Source organism: Lactuca virosa, chromosome 2, assembly GCF_052849685.1.
Source record: "Lactuca virosa cultivar CGN04683 chromosome 2, Lactuca_virosa_CGN04683_v6, whole genome shotgun sequence".
Taxonomy (NCBI): Eukaryota; Viridiplantae; Streptophyta; class Magnoliopsida; order Asterales; family Asteraceae; genus Lactuca; species Lactuca virosa.
Window position 1 is genome coordinate 273484329 of NC_136427.1, and position 13650 is coordinate 273497978.

General features: G+C 35.2%; 1 protein-coding gene across 2 annotated transcripts; it reads right to left on the minus strand.

Moving 5' to 3' along the window:
- Nucleotides 1-9504: 9504 nt before the first annotated feature.
- LOC145157005 (uncharacterized) lies at nucleotides 9505-12002 on the minus strand. Of its 2 annotated transcripts, XM_079076182.1 has the most exons (7): nucleotides 11825-12002; nucleotides 11224-11361; nucleotides 11008-11087; nucleotides 10738-10821; nucleotides 10519-10586; nucleotides 10135-10431; nucleotides 9508-10056 (listed from the first exon to the last, which is right to left on the minus strand). In XM_079076182.1, the coding sequence occupies exons 1-7, from the start codon at nucleotides 11958-11960 to the stop codon at nucleotides 9708-9710; spliced, it is 1152 nt and encodes a 383-aa protein (XP_078932308.1). In that variant the 5' UTR covers nucleotides 11961-12002; the 3' UTR covers nucleotides 9508-9707. The 2 variants fall into 2 exon arrangements, with proteins under 2 accessions (XP_078932307.1, XP_078932308.1); XM_079076181.1 differs by having other exon boundaries at nucleotides 9505-10056; nucleotides 10135-10586.
- Nucleotides 12003-13650: the final 1648 nt, after the last annotated feature.

A 13650-nucleotide genomic window follows, 5' to 3' on the forward strand; every position in this document is an offset into this window, starting at 1 on the left:
ACCACGAGATTTGGGCACGTGGCACCACGAAATGGTGACACGTGGCATGGTTCTAAAAGAATGGCGTGGGCGAAGGAACGGACGACACGTGTCAACAGAAAAAGGGGGCACATCAGCCAGGTGTGCATCGTGCACAATATGGTGACGACGCGACCTCTTGTAAACCTTATAAATATGCTGCGAAATTAGCATTCATTCCTCACGACTTCTCCAAATCTCTCTCAAATACCTTCCCACCTTCGACTCCAATTTTCTCCCAACTTTTAGAACATTTTAGTATAGTCTCTAGAGCTCTAGGAGCCCGACGAAAAAAAGATTTCGGGTCAAGATTATGTTCGTGCAATTTCCCAGTTTTCACTAAAATCTCTGTAAGTCAAACTACACTTATTTTATTTCAAGTGTAACTTATATTTATGTTCATAGTCGTTATTATGAACCTATAAATAAGATTTATCGGTGATTCCAAATCATTATAGTGATTGATCTACTTACGGGAATGATGTATATGTTGGATTTAGTGAGGTGTTTAAAGTGGGATTTCCAAACAATATATTTTGTATATCAAACGGACCCTACATCCGATATAATCCTACCTGGTTTTTCCTTACTCGATAGATCTTTATGTAGACATTAGGGTTAGTGAGGAATCTAGACTATCATTAGTCGACAAGAATATAAGACTAAGACTTAGTGATATGAACCTAGGTCACATCAAATAAAAAGTTAAGTGTTAAGGCAAAGTTATGCCCAAATTCCGAGGCATCAACTTTTCTCAAGTGAGTGCATAATTACTTTCATCTTACACATAAATATGAAGTATTTAGATAATTGAATGACACATGTGATTATGTGCAAAGATGTTTTGTGTTAGATAAAATGTCATAAAAATAAATTTATTAATTTATATTGTATATGTATTTTTACGAATATAATACATTAGGTAATGAAGGATAATGAAAGGTAAAAAATGATAAGATGTCATAGTACGATGAAAGATAAAAAAAAGTAGGATGTCACAACTTTAATAGTAATATTATACTAACGATATAAGAACTAGTACTATTGTACTAACGATGTAGGAACTAGTATTATTGTACTAACGATGTAGGGACTGATACCATTGTACTAATGATGTAGGAACTAGTACTATTGTACTAACAATGTAGAAATGGTGCTAGTGTAGCAACGATGTAGTCGTCTAATAGAATATAGATGACAACCACGATAATTACAACGATGGTCCTTAAGATAGATATCTATAGATGAATAAAGAAGATAATGGGAATGAGTAACCGGGTTAATTGTTTGCTATGAAATAGATAAACAAATTAATTATATTATTGTAGGTTGATAGCTTCATTTTATTAATTATTTTCATAGTTTATTTTTAGTTAAAACCATCTCATTTTAGTTAATCTTCATGCATATTTTCTCTTTTTGTTATTTTTCTCCTTTATCGGGTGTTTTCCAGTCTTTTGAGCTTAATTGCAGGATTTACCGAAGACTATTTGTCATTGGAGGTATGGAAGGAGTGCAGGACTTTTGGAGGCTTGCGGTTTGCTTGTGGACTTGAAGTGGTGTGATTTGTCAACATAATCAAAGGAGCAAGTTGGGCTTAATTTTAGATGAAGAATGATGATGATGTGAAGAGAATCTTGAGCTATAGAAGATCAAGGAAGCAATGAACCATCTTGGGAGAGTCAAGAAGACACAATTGGGCTATCAAGAACCTTTACATGTGGGTTGGACCACAGATGAGAAGAGTAATCTAGAATTGCCAATTAAATGGGCCAAAAAGCCCATTCAGCAGAATCCACGCGGTCCGCGTGGATTTACAAATGGTATGCGTGGATCGCACTGTGAAGGACCCGGATTTTAGCCTTTTGCCTCTATTTGGGGAAAGTGGGTGAGTTACTTTTCAGCATCTTTTTCATCCGGATTTGAGGACCTTTTGACTGAGTTTTGGAGGAAGAAAAGGGGGGCTACTTGGAGGAACAAACACCTTTGCTCTCTAGAAGATTGGAAGATTTAGAAGCTTGGAGCAATTTTTCTTCCAACTTGCATCTTGAACAATGTTTGGTATCACTAATCTACTTTGCATTTCTTTCATTTTGGCCATGCTTGGCTAGACTCATATTTGGTTGACTTGGATGCAATTGCTTGAATGTTTTGGTTATTTTGAAGAACTCCATGAACTTGTGTTGAATATCTATGATTATATTTTCTATGAAAACTTCCTTCATGTTTATATATCTCTAGTCATGAATATTGATATGTGAATGTTATTTTTGTTGGTTAAATTCTTGGCTAAGTAATAGGTCTTCAATTTAACAAGCAACAATTAGTTTAAATGTTTGTTTTCATTTTATTTAGACTAAGAAAATATTTTCTCCATAGTGGTAATGAAAGAAATAGATTACTCTTTGGATTTGGTGAGTCTTAAAACCTAATGCTAATTGATTTTCACAAAATTACATGCTTCATTAGTTTTGTGACTTTGATTTAGGAAATGTGCTATGAGCTTCTCTAGTCATTTTAATACAAAAGAAGAGTTGAGGCAAATTATGCTTATAAATTGCTATAGCCAGGTTAGATTATAAACACAAGTATTGCACCTTGGTATTCTCATGATTATTTAACCAAATGTTCAAGTAATGAAACTCCAAAGTCAACCATCTTTATCCTATTGATTTTACATCAAACTTTGCTTTTGTTGAATTGTGTTTTTAAATCTTAGTGTAATTTTAGTTTTCTTTTAAGCATCTCAAAATATCAAAATCCCCCATTTTTATTTTATTTTAGTTTTACAAATGTTTGTACAACAAGATTTTCATAGAAGTAACGAATTGAACTAATCTCCGTGGATACGATCCATTTACCACTATACACTATTTTAGTGTGTAATATTTAGGGTATTTATTTTGTTGGCCTCGACAACCACCATGGGTTGAAAATCCTATGTACTTACCAAGTTTCCCAACCTGACTCACTCAGTTTATTTGTATCACAGGAAGCAGTACAAAGATAATGATGTTTGGATCCGATGAGAGATTCGAGGAAATATAAGTCATAATATAAAATATATTATAAGGAATTATAAGGAATGTAATGACTACGTTTATGCTTATGTTTCTTGTATCGGTTATGATATCACAAATTTTTAAACAATAAAGTAATATCAATAAATTAAAACCAAAGGAAGAATACTCACAATGTCAACTGAAAAGTCAACATTAAATTAAATTCATGTATTATCATTATATCTGAAAATTTATTGGACATAGACATAATCTCGTTGAATTGTTAGTCACCATAGTCATGCCCTATACTTTAAAAAACCGTTTCATCATTTCATGGATGAAGAAATGTTTCTTACTTTTTCATGATATAAAATCGCATCAACCTTTATTCATCGAGTATTCTCACTTAAACATCCTCATTGGAAACATACATTATTTTCATGTGATTCATCGAGTATTCTGTTACCGAGTTCGATTAGGCTTGCGAGCCTAAATGAGCGCTTATAATAATAATAATAATAATAATAATAATAATAATAATAATAATAATAATAAAGTTAAGATTTTTTAATATCTTTTAATGTGCCTATTCATTTTTTTCCAATTCAATTTTCACAGCATACCTTCACACACATAACATCTAGCCATCGAGGATTTCGTATCGAGTAGTAAAGTTGCATCAAGAAATATTTGTTTATTTCTAGACTTTTTTAATTTGGGAGTTTAACTAATATATATATATATATATATATATATATATATATATATATATTGTAATCTGAGTTTTTACTCTTTATGTTCATATGTTTGGTTATTTTTTATAGACATTAAACCAGTGGAAATATGGAATGTATGAATGTATATTTTGATATTGGATTATTCACTTGAATGTATGATAAACAATCACACGAGCTCAAAAACAAAAAAACAAGCTCGAGGCAAGCCTAAGCATGTTTAGGTTCGTATAACAACAAAACGAGTCTGAGCTAAGCCGATCTCGAGTATGTTTTTTTCCCACGAGCCGAGCTCAAGCTCGAGCCTGTGTATGTTTAGGCTCGGCTAGGCTCATTTACACCCCTAATTAAAATCAATTGGCTCATCTATACACTCACCTTTCTTTGCCGGAATCTTCCTAATGGAAACATTTGGTCGAAGCATCAAAACCAAGCAACTAATATTCAAGTTCTAAGGCCACTCTGTATTCCCTATACCGCACACTGCAGTGGCTGATTTAGCGCCGCAGTATGCGGTGCACACAACACCGACCCCCCTACTGCAACCCTATAACTTACCGCATGTGATGACTTAACACGAGTGAGTTTGCGACCATTGTGCCTTGTGACCGTTGGCAACTGTTAGTTTTCAAAATATTATCTAACCAACGCACCACCTAATCAAGTCATTCTATCCAATCATCTGAAATCCATACTAGCATGTAATGTTAAAAGCTCAAACAATCAGGCATACAAGGCATCTTTCCTAACATGTAATCTTGAGTAGATCCTTAGCCCTAATCTAGCATGAAATTCTCATAACATATAACATAACAAACATGTATGAGCATTCTTAGAATCACTTACTTACGCTCGGCTGAATGTACGCATCACACCCCCTTCTTCTTTAAAAATCTTTTTTTTTTAATTCATTTTCGTTCAAAAAATTTACCAATTCCTCAGTTTGAGTTCAGACACACCCGAGAGTGTGCCTGAATCCCTCAAACCAAGGTTCTGATACCAATTTGTAACGTCCCAAAATTTTATAGTAAAATTTTCATTTTTAAAACCATAAACAATATAAACGATTTGTTTCAAAACCAACCAAAGTAATTACATCATTTAAACATCAGAGTAAAATTCATAAATAGCTAATGCGGAAAATGTCTGGGGATGATGTGCAGTCACGTCGGGTCCTTCCCTTTCGTACCGGAAGTACCTGAAACCAAGAACATAAAGTCGTAAGAAAAAAGTTTAGTGAGCCTAGCCGAGCCTAAACACACACACACACACACACACACACACACATATATATATATATATATATATATATATATATATATATATATATATATATATAGGGAAAAGTTCAATAGATAACCATAATTATTGGTTCTTCAAGGAACCAAATCTTTTTTTCAATTTATAGAGTTTATTCTTTATCGAAAAAAAAAATCTGAAAATATCTAAATTCATATATTAACATTGTGAATGTGAAAAATATTTTTCGGATTCACCGTGTGAATCCGGATTCACATTGTGGATTTTCAAAGATTCACATTGTGAATTTGACGTAAAAAAAAAATTCGAATTTGATATCATTGGAAAAAGGATAAAAAGTTATGAAAAAAGATTGACTCCTTGGTTAATTATGGTTCTCTATTGAACGTCACCCGATATATATATATATATATAACCAAGATCAAATAAAAAAAAATATTTTGGTAGGAAGATAAGAATTTTTTATATAAATATTTTTTTTAGCAAACAAACAAAATTAATCACTAGGTGATTTAAAAATAAGATGATTCACAAGAAAAAAAAACACTTTCATGGAGATTTAAACACAACTTAGAACTTAAAATTCGATTATATATAGAAAAATACATTAAAAGTCATAATTTTTATCTTTGAAAAAAGAGACCAACGTTGATCTATTTGATCATTTTAGTATACAATCTCAGGATTAATATTTTTACTTTTTATTTTTGGTTTGTTTTTATATTCAAAGTTAAAAAGTGATAGGTGGTTGCTATTATTTAGTTGTATTCGTTACATATGTATTGTAAACGTTGTTTTGCATCGTGTATAGTCGCACACCACCACTCGATCCCAACTCTTCCTCAAGGTTGGAATCCATTGCAGCCACCTAATTGTTCGTTTAACTTAATATCGAGTCAAGTTTAATGAGTTGGTCTAAAGCAGCACACAATTAGCTCAACTTGTTTACACCCATAATTGAGTCAAGCTTAAAGTCGTTTTGTAGTCTATTACATTTTTTGAACAATATATATGGGATTTGGATCTTAGTATTGTGTATCGGCGTCTTTCTAGATGATGGCTTGGTGGGGGTTATTGATGGTCCTACAAGGTGGAATACTTTAGTGTCTATAAAAGCTTACAATGTTTTGATGTGGAGGCTATAGATAAACCGGGTGCCCACACATGTAAACTTAGTTGACAAAAGGTTTGATGTTGACTCCACCCTATTCCTATTCCTGGTGTTGATTCTTCTTTTGAGACCGAGATCGCTCATCATTTTTGATTGATTAGCAAGGTTGCCAAGTTTTATCTAGAGCTTGATTGTTAGTTGGTGACATTTTGTTAACCCTTCTCTTAATACTTTTGCAGAACATAGATATGATTTTGTGGTCGGATAAAGTTGACCTAAATGTGATTCAAAGGAAAATTTTCAGTGTAGTTATTATCACATGTATTTTGGTTTGTTGGAAGAACCAAAATAATGTGGTAATGTGGTTTTTGAAAGGAAAACACGAACTCTTCAATAAGTGGGTCTCTCAATTGTACTTTTGGATTAGCAACCGGAAAAAAATATATCAATTGAAAACATAACCCCAATGTACCCATTTATACGTTGTAAATTGTTGCTTTTTCAACACCTTTATGAGTTTCATAAAATCTACGGTTCCACAATATAAAAGAAAAGAATCACATTTTGCTATTTATTTAACATGCCATGTTCATTAGAATCATATCAAAACTTGTATTTCTACTTTATGAAAATTTCAATATTTCTCTTACATTCTCAAATACTGATCATTTACACTATTAATCGCATATACCTTTCTAATTTAAACAGGAGCCGAAAGCATACATTTTTGGAAAGTAAGAACCCAGCACATGAAAAGACAAAAGGATACACAGTAGTCATACATATATATCATAGAAACAAGCCGTAATGAAAGCTGCCAAACGGAGAACCACAAACAAAAAACCACCCACACATCACAACGAGCAGATGAGCAGATAGATAGCCATTGTCAAAAGAAACTGTTAGGAACCGGACCGGGTACACGCAGCGGAAACACACTATCACACACACACAAACTCACGAAAATAAAGCAAGAATAACACAAGGATTTTACGTGGTTCGGATTCGGTGCAAATCCTACATCCACGGGCTGCAACTAGAGAATTTTATTAAAACTCACAAGATTACAATTGGCTTGACACTCTACACTTGATGTTCTCTCAAGTTTTTTTTTTTTTTTTTTTTGCACACAAAATATGCAAAACATACATGCATATATATAGGTGAGAGAGCCGCAATTTGCACATGAAATTGAGTCGTCGTAACAATAGTACTCAAATGTGAAAGCCGCAAATGTTGAGTCGTCGTAACAATAGTACTCAAATGTGAAAGCCGCATGTTTTCAACCTTTCATATTTTACCTAACAATCTCCCACTTGAAAGTTTGAACAACATGGTCCGTCTCTGTCATCCAACTCCAGTAATCTTAAAACAACCAAGTCTTCCAAGCCTCCAGTTCCTAAGAACAAGCTAAACTTAGTCCCATTTCTCTAATTGCAGCCGCCCCTCATCTTCAAGTACTAGAAGGGACAGTTGAAGCTCCCACTAGCTCCAACTCAGTCGTGGCTAATCCCACCACCGACTCATCCTCTGTCTCAACCGGTTTGGACACTCCACCAGATCCAGAGATACACCGAGGACCACTAACACTCTCCCAACTTTGCAAACTTTCAACAGGAGAGACTTTTTCAGTCTTAGTCTTCAAAACCCAACGGCTCTTTGTAACTGTACCCGAAACACACCCCGTGCTCCCACTGTCACAGAATCCCCTGAATGGTTTAGAATTTCTGACTCATTCAGCTAACATCCCCTTGGCTCCAGAATTCATGTTTGCAAAATGAACTCTCTTAGCCGTAGATTTAGCGAACCAGATTTTGTCTTGCTTAACAGGGACGGTCATACTTCCCTCAGCAGATACCTCGACCATATACAATGACCCACACTTCATACCATGAGCAATCACTAGATTATCATTGATCACCCTCCATTTACCACCACCAAACCTTACTTCCAGTCCTTGTTTATCCAGCTGACCAACAGAAATCAATTTCTTCTTCAGCTCCGGAATCACCCTGACATCCTTCAGGCTCCATGTAGTTCCCAATGAAGTAACCAAATCAATATCTCCCATGCCCGTTACCTGAAGCATCTCGTCATTTGCCAAACGTACCTTTCCAAAATCTCCTTCTTTTAGATTCACCATCGTTTCCCCGTTGTCCATGGCGTGAAACGAAGCCCCTGAATCCATGACCCAAGAGTCCACAGAACTTTCCATACTGAGTATCAATGCATCATCCTCAGACACACTCTCAGCACCGGCAATGTTCAATTCTTTCTTTGGACATTGACTCTTAACATGTCCCACCTCCTGGCAGTTCCAGCACTTCACATTCTTCTTAGTTCTAGATGAACTTCTTCCCCGACTCCCACTGCTTCCACTATTCCTGCTATTCCCTCTACCTCTTCCGACATTTAATAAATCAGAAGAGGAAGATCCACCTTGATTCTTGCGTCTGATATCCTCGCCTAGAACCAAATCTCTAACCCCTTCAAAAGTCATACCACTGGTCCCCACGGAACTCGTAACAGCAGTAACTGTTCCGGACCAGCTATCAGGTAGAGAAGCTAGTAGCAGTGATGCTTGAGTCTCGTTATCAAATTTAATTCCCACAGATGATAATCTGGACAAAATTGAATTTAGATTGTTAATGTGAACCGTAACTGAGCCTTCCTCATTCATCCTTGTAGTGAACAGCTCCTTCATCAAGAACACCTTGTTAGCCGCCGATGGTTTCTCATACATATTTGACAGAGCCTCCATCATACCACGTGCCGTGGTTTCATTCATGATGTTGAAAGCAACGCTCTTCGTCAACGACAATGTAATAACCGCCTTGGCTTTCTTGTCCTTTGAGTTCCACGCATCTTCAGCAGCTTTTTCCATTTTCTCCGGTTTGTCTCCGAGTACCACGTCCAAGTCTTTCTGACATAGCAATGCTTCTAGTTGCATTTTCCACCAGCTAAAATCAGAACCGTTGAACTTTTCGATTACAACCTTGTCTTCAGCCATTACGACAAACAAGATACAAATCAGGTACACTCGTGCGTGATAAAAAAAAACGATCGTACCCTCCAAAACCTCGCTAACCAGGCTCTGATACCAGTTGTTAGGAACCGGACCGGGTACACGCAGCGGAAACACACTATCACACACACACAAACTCACGAAAATAAAGCAAGAATAACACAAGGATTTTACGTGGTTCGGATTCGGTGCAAATCCTACATCCACGGGCTGCAACTAGAGAATTTTATTAAAACTCACAAGATTACAATTGGCTTGACACTCTACACTTGATGTTCTCTCAAGTTTTTTTTTTTTTTTTTTGCACACAAAATATGCAAAACATACATGCATATATATAGGTGAGAGAGCCGCAATTTGCACATGAAATTGAGTCGTCGTAACAATAGTACTCAAATGTGAAAGCCGCAAATGTTGAGTCGTCGTAACAATAATACTCAAATGTGAAAGCCGCATGTTTTCAACCTTTCATATTTTACCTAACAGAAACTAGGGGGGAGACATCTTACATACCAATAACACAATGACAAAACTAGAGCTTTCATTCATCAATCCAACTAAATGTTTGCATTGTTGTTTGCACACCAAATACGAACATCTTCTTTGAGACGGGGGAACAAGTCAAAGTTTGTATCCAAAATTCTCCTGAAGATAGCAAAAATCTTCTTCCTATCAAGCTTAAGACGATCACGTAAGGTATCACGCTCCGCCTCTGCAGCAGAAACCCTCTCCTTGCATGACTGCAACTCCTCAAGGGCACATCGAAGCTGATCCTCAACAGATGCCCTCCCCAAACATCTGCTAGCCGCTTCCTCCATCAGTCCACTCAACTCTTTTGCTCCACTCCTTAGTTTTTCCACAAACCTAGCTTCAGAGGCATCATTCTCTCTTCCAAATGCCTTGCCACTGTGAACGAAGTTACAAACCAGAAAACATAAATAATAATTAAAAAGTGTTGTTGATCATATACAGTATTATACACACCCGAGGTTCACAAGATCAGGAATTTCAAAAGTATTCTCCGTGTCAGAGCTCGACAAACCCTCTTGTACTTGATTGTTATTTGTAGTTTGTTTTTTATTTACATCATTGGATTCTTCTTGTTCCTTGCCAGGACTAAATTTTTTAAGCTCTGCTTCAGAAGGCTTGCTAGAGAAATTCAACGAATCCAAGGAGAGTTTTTTGAAGACATAACCATCCTTCAGTTTCATTCCATCAAATACCTCATACAAATCTCCTGTTTCAGGGTCAAGGCTATGCCTAACTCGTAGCCTATATGCGCTACACAAAATGTGAGATAGATCGATGGATGAAAAAGCCGGACCCAAAAAATGTAGAGATTTCAGAAAGAAAAAGGAAGTGTGGTACTTTAGTTCACTGGAAGTGATAAGTCTAGGAGCTGGAGATGTATATTGGTACCCAGTATCTTCGCCACTCTGTCAACAAAAAAGTGAAGAATATATAGATATATACTCGCAAACATCACAAATTTAATGTTATTCAATGTTACAAGTGACGTAAAACTTAGAAATAAGAAAATAATATGATAATGACAATAGAAAACTTGCAACTGTAACAATTCGTTACATATTTTATAGCCATGGCTTGTAGATCTATTCTCGGTAGAAGCTTAACAGTGGCTTTCCTCTGAAACTCATTCACATTCACAACCTGCATTCATTCATATAACTAAAACAATGAAAAAAATAATCTATATATAGCTAGAAACTAGAAAATAGAAATGCCCAAAATAACCTTAGCCATGAATGCCAGCCAGGCAAAGGGTAAAAGGGCAAAAGGGCAAATACGTCTTTATAGCAAGAGCTCTGTATGTGGGTGAGATATATAGAAATGTACCTGTGCTAGATCTCCCATGTATTTCCCTCTTTTCACACGAGCCCAGCTTCCCACGGATACCCCACCATACTTGCTTCGAACTGTAAACAAATGTGGAACTTCAGAAACCCAACTTGGAATTAAAATCCATCTTCTTAAAAATAAACCATCAATTTTGATAAAATAAAAAATTAAAACTAAAATGAAAGAAGAGTATTTAACAAAATTAGAACATGCATTGTTTATAATGCTCTTCAAGAAACTTGTCTTGATTCTCTTCATATCTCTCTTCGTTTTTGGGAAAAACGGGAATGCTAGGCGTCTTTGGTCCAGCCTGGGCTCCGAGATCTTGACCAAAGTAATTTTTAAGAAACACTGCATCAGAAAAGGAACAAAAACTAAATGAGTGACAAGTAGACACGAAGACACAAAATGGAAGATAATAAAAGAATCTTAGAATAACATAGTATGTGATCTAAAGTTTAAACAAAGTGCAAGGAATAACTCGATTATAGAAAAAAAAAAAAAAAAAAAAAACTAAAGCTTGTAGGCCATTCTCCTTTTCATGCACTCGTAGCAAGATGGAGTTCACATTATTAATAATATGCCTTAAATACAAGGAACAGGACTAGCGAAAACACATATATGTAGGCCATAAATGAGAAACAAACCACAGTTTTTAAGTTACTTCATGTTATTGATGATGATCGGAAATGGTAGAAGTAGAAGGATATATATTTTCAAACAACAAAATAAATTTTCCATGAAACCCTAAAAGCTAGATACATTCCATTCCAACAAGTGACGATGATTGGCAGATTAATGTTAATATTTATACCGCCATTTCTAGAATCTTCCACGTCACGAGAATTGAACACATAGTCACTCCGAAATACTGTCTTCTGGCCTCCGTCACGCGTCCGTTTCCCCGATAAATAATCTGCTGCTGCGGTTCCTTTTCCCTTACCTGCCATTTTTTCTTTCAGGTGTAGTCTGTAGTCTGTAGACAAATTTTGGGGGGGTTTCCCCTGATAGCAAGAGATACAGAGAGAGATTTAATGCCAACTAGAAAGGTTACCCCGCTACGCGGGTCCAGAAGCTTTCAATGATGTTTCCGAATTGATAAATATGACAGACATAGAAAGTGCAAGGATGAAAAGTCCCGGCTTTGCCCCGGAAAAAAATGTAAAAGTTTTGACTGCAAGGACCAGAAGTGTGAAAATGGCTAAAGAATTAAAGGGGTAGGAATTAGCAACTTTTTAGAAAAATGATCAAAGTTGTCAAACCGTTAAAGTTTTGTGGCCAAACTTTAAATATTAAAAGGTTCCAAAAAAGTGTAAAAATATTGATTGCAATGACGAAAAGTGTCAAAATGGGTAAAGAATAATGACCAAAGTTGCCAAAAAACATCCAAATTTAGTATTCATAACTTCCAACAATAATACAGGGACCAATTCTGCCAAAAAAATGGGAAGTTGAATGAAACACAAACAAAAGGACATGAATAAATTAATTAAAAAAGTACATGACCGGATATGTAAATCAATGGACCAAACTTGGACAAAGTATCCCAAGTTTACTATTCCTTTCTTCCACAACTTATATATATATATATATATATATATATATATATATAATAATAATAATAATAATTAACGATACCTACGGTCGACGTATGGGTGACTACGATCAACTTAAGGTTGACTACGATCAGTTGACTACTCTTTCGTACCATTTACTTTTTTACGATATAAAGTATAAAGTTGTAATTTTCATTTTTTTTTTTTGTGTGTTTCTGTGTTTGAAGGTAAGAAAATTTTTTCAATGGAGTCTTCAAAGGACGATCAGGTTTGTCTTTGAATCTTCGATTTTTTTTTGTTTTTCTTGTTTGGGAGGAGATTTAATAGATATGTTTTGTTTTGAAAAAAAAAAAACAAAACTGTAGCCTTCATAAGAAACCTACGGTGTAATGCAAAACGTGCATTAATTGCTTGTACACCGTAGGCTTCATTGTTACCATATCGAAACCGATATCGAATTTAAACATATATGACGTTACTCAGTATTCAAAAATCACAAGATTTAGGATTCGGTATCGTCGGTACCGATGCTAGTACCAAAAACCTGTACCATTCCTGATACACAAGTACCAGTAATATTAGTTTGGTTCGATACTCGGTATCGTTTTTTGTCATTTTTTTTTTTGGTTATTTCGAAAAAAAAAATAGAAAATTCAGGTGTTTTTGTCATTTTATCTGCATTTATTAGAGAAAATTTCAAAAAATAATAATAATAATAATCTGAGTTTAAAAACTACGTATTTGGTTTTTTTAATGTAATTTGGTTGGGTTTTGTCCAATCAAAATTGAAAATATTGTTTTATCCATTTGACTTATTTTTTATTTAATCATATTAGTTATTTGAATTTTAGAAAAGGCCCACACTCTCCACCATTTCTCTTCATCATGTACAAGAATATAACCAATATATAAGATGCACCGCTTACTTTATGAAGTTTGGGAACCCATTCTCGAACTCAATCAGAAAATTACACTATAAGTAGAACTCTCGATGGTGTTACTTAAAGTCTAACACTCAAGGAGGGTCTCCTCCCCCATCCCAAGATGCACCCAAGGGATGTACTTTTAAAGCTTTTATCTTGCA

Bases quoted from the DNA above. Each gene is read 5' to 3' on its own strand.
- LOC145157005 (XM_079076181.1), bottom strand. From the start codon at position 11,960: ATGGCAGGTAAGGGAAAAGGAACCGCAGCAGCAGATTATTTATCGGGG. The intron at 10,587-10,737 runs GTAACGAATTGT...TTTTGTTGACAG, and splicing joins AAGCCATGGCTATAAAATAT to AGTGGCGAAGATACTGGGTA. The intron at 10,057-10,134 runs GTGTGTATAATA...CTTCGTTCACAG, and splicing joins CCTGATCTTGTGAACCTCGG to TGGCAAGGCATTTGGAAGAG.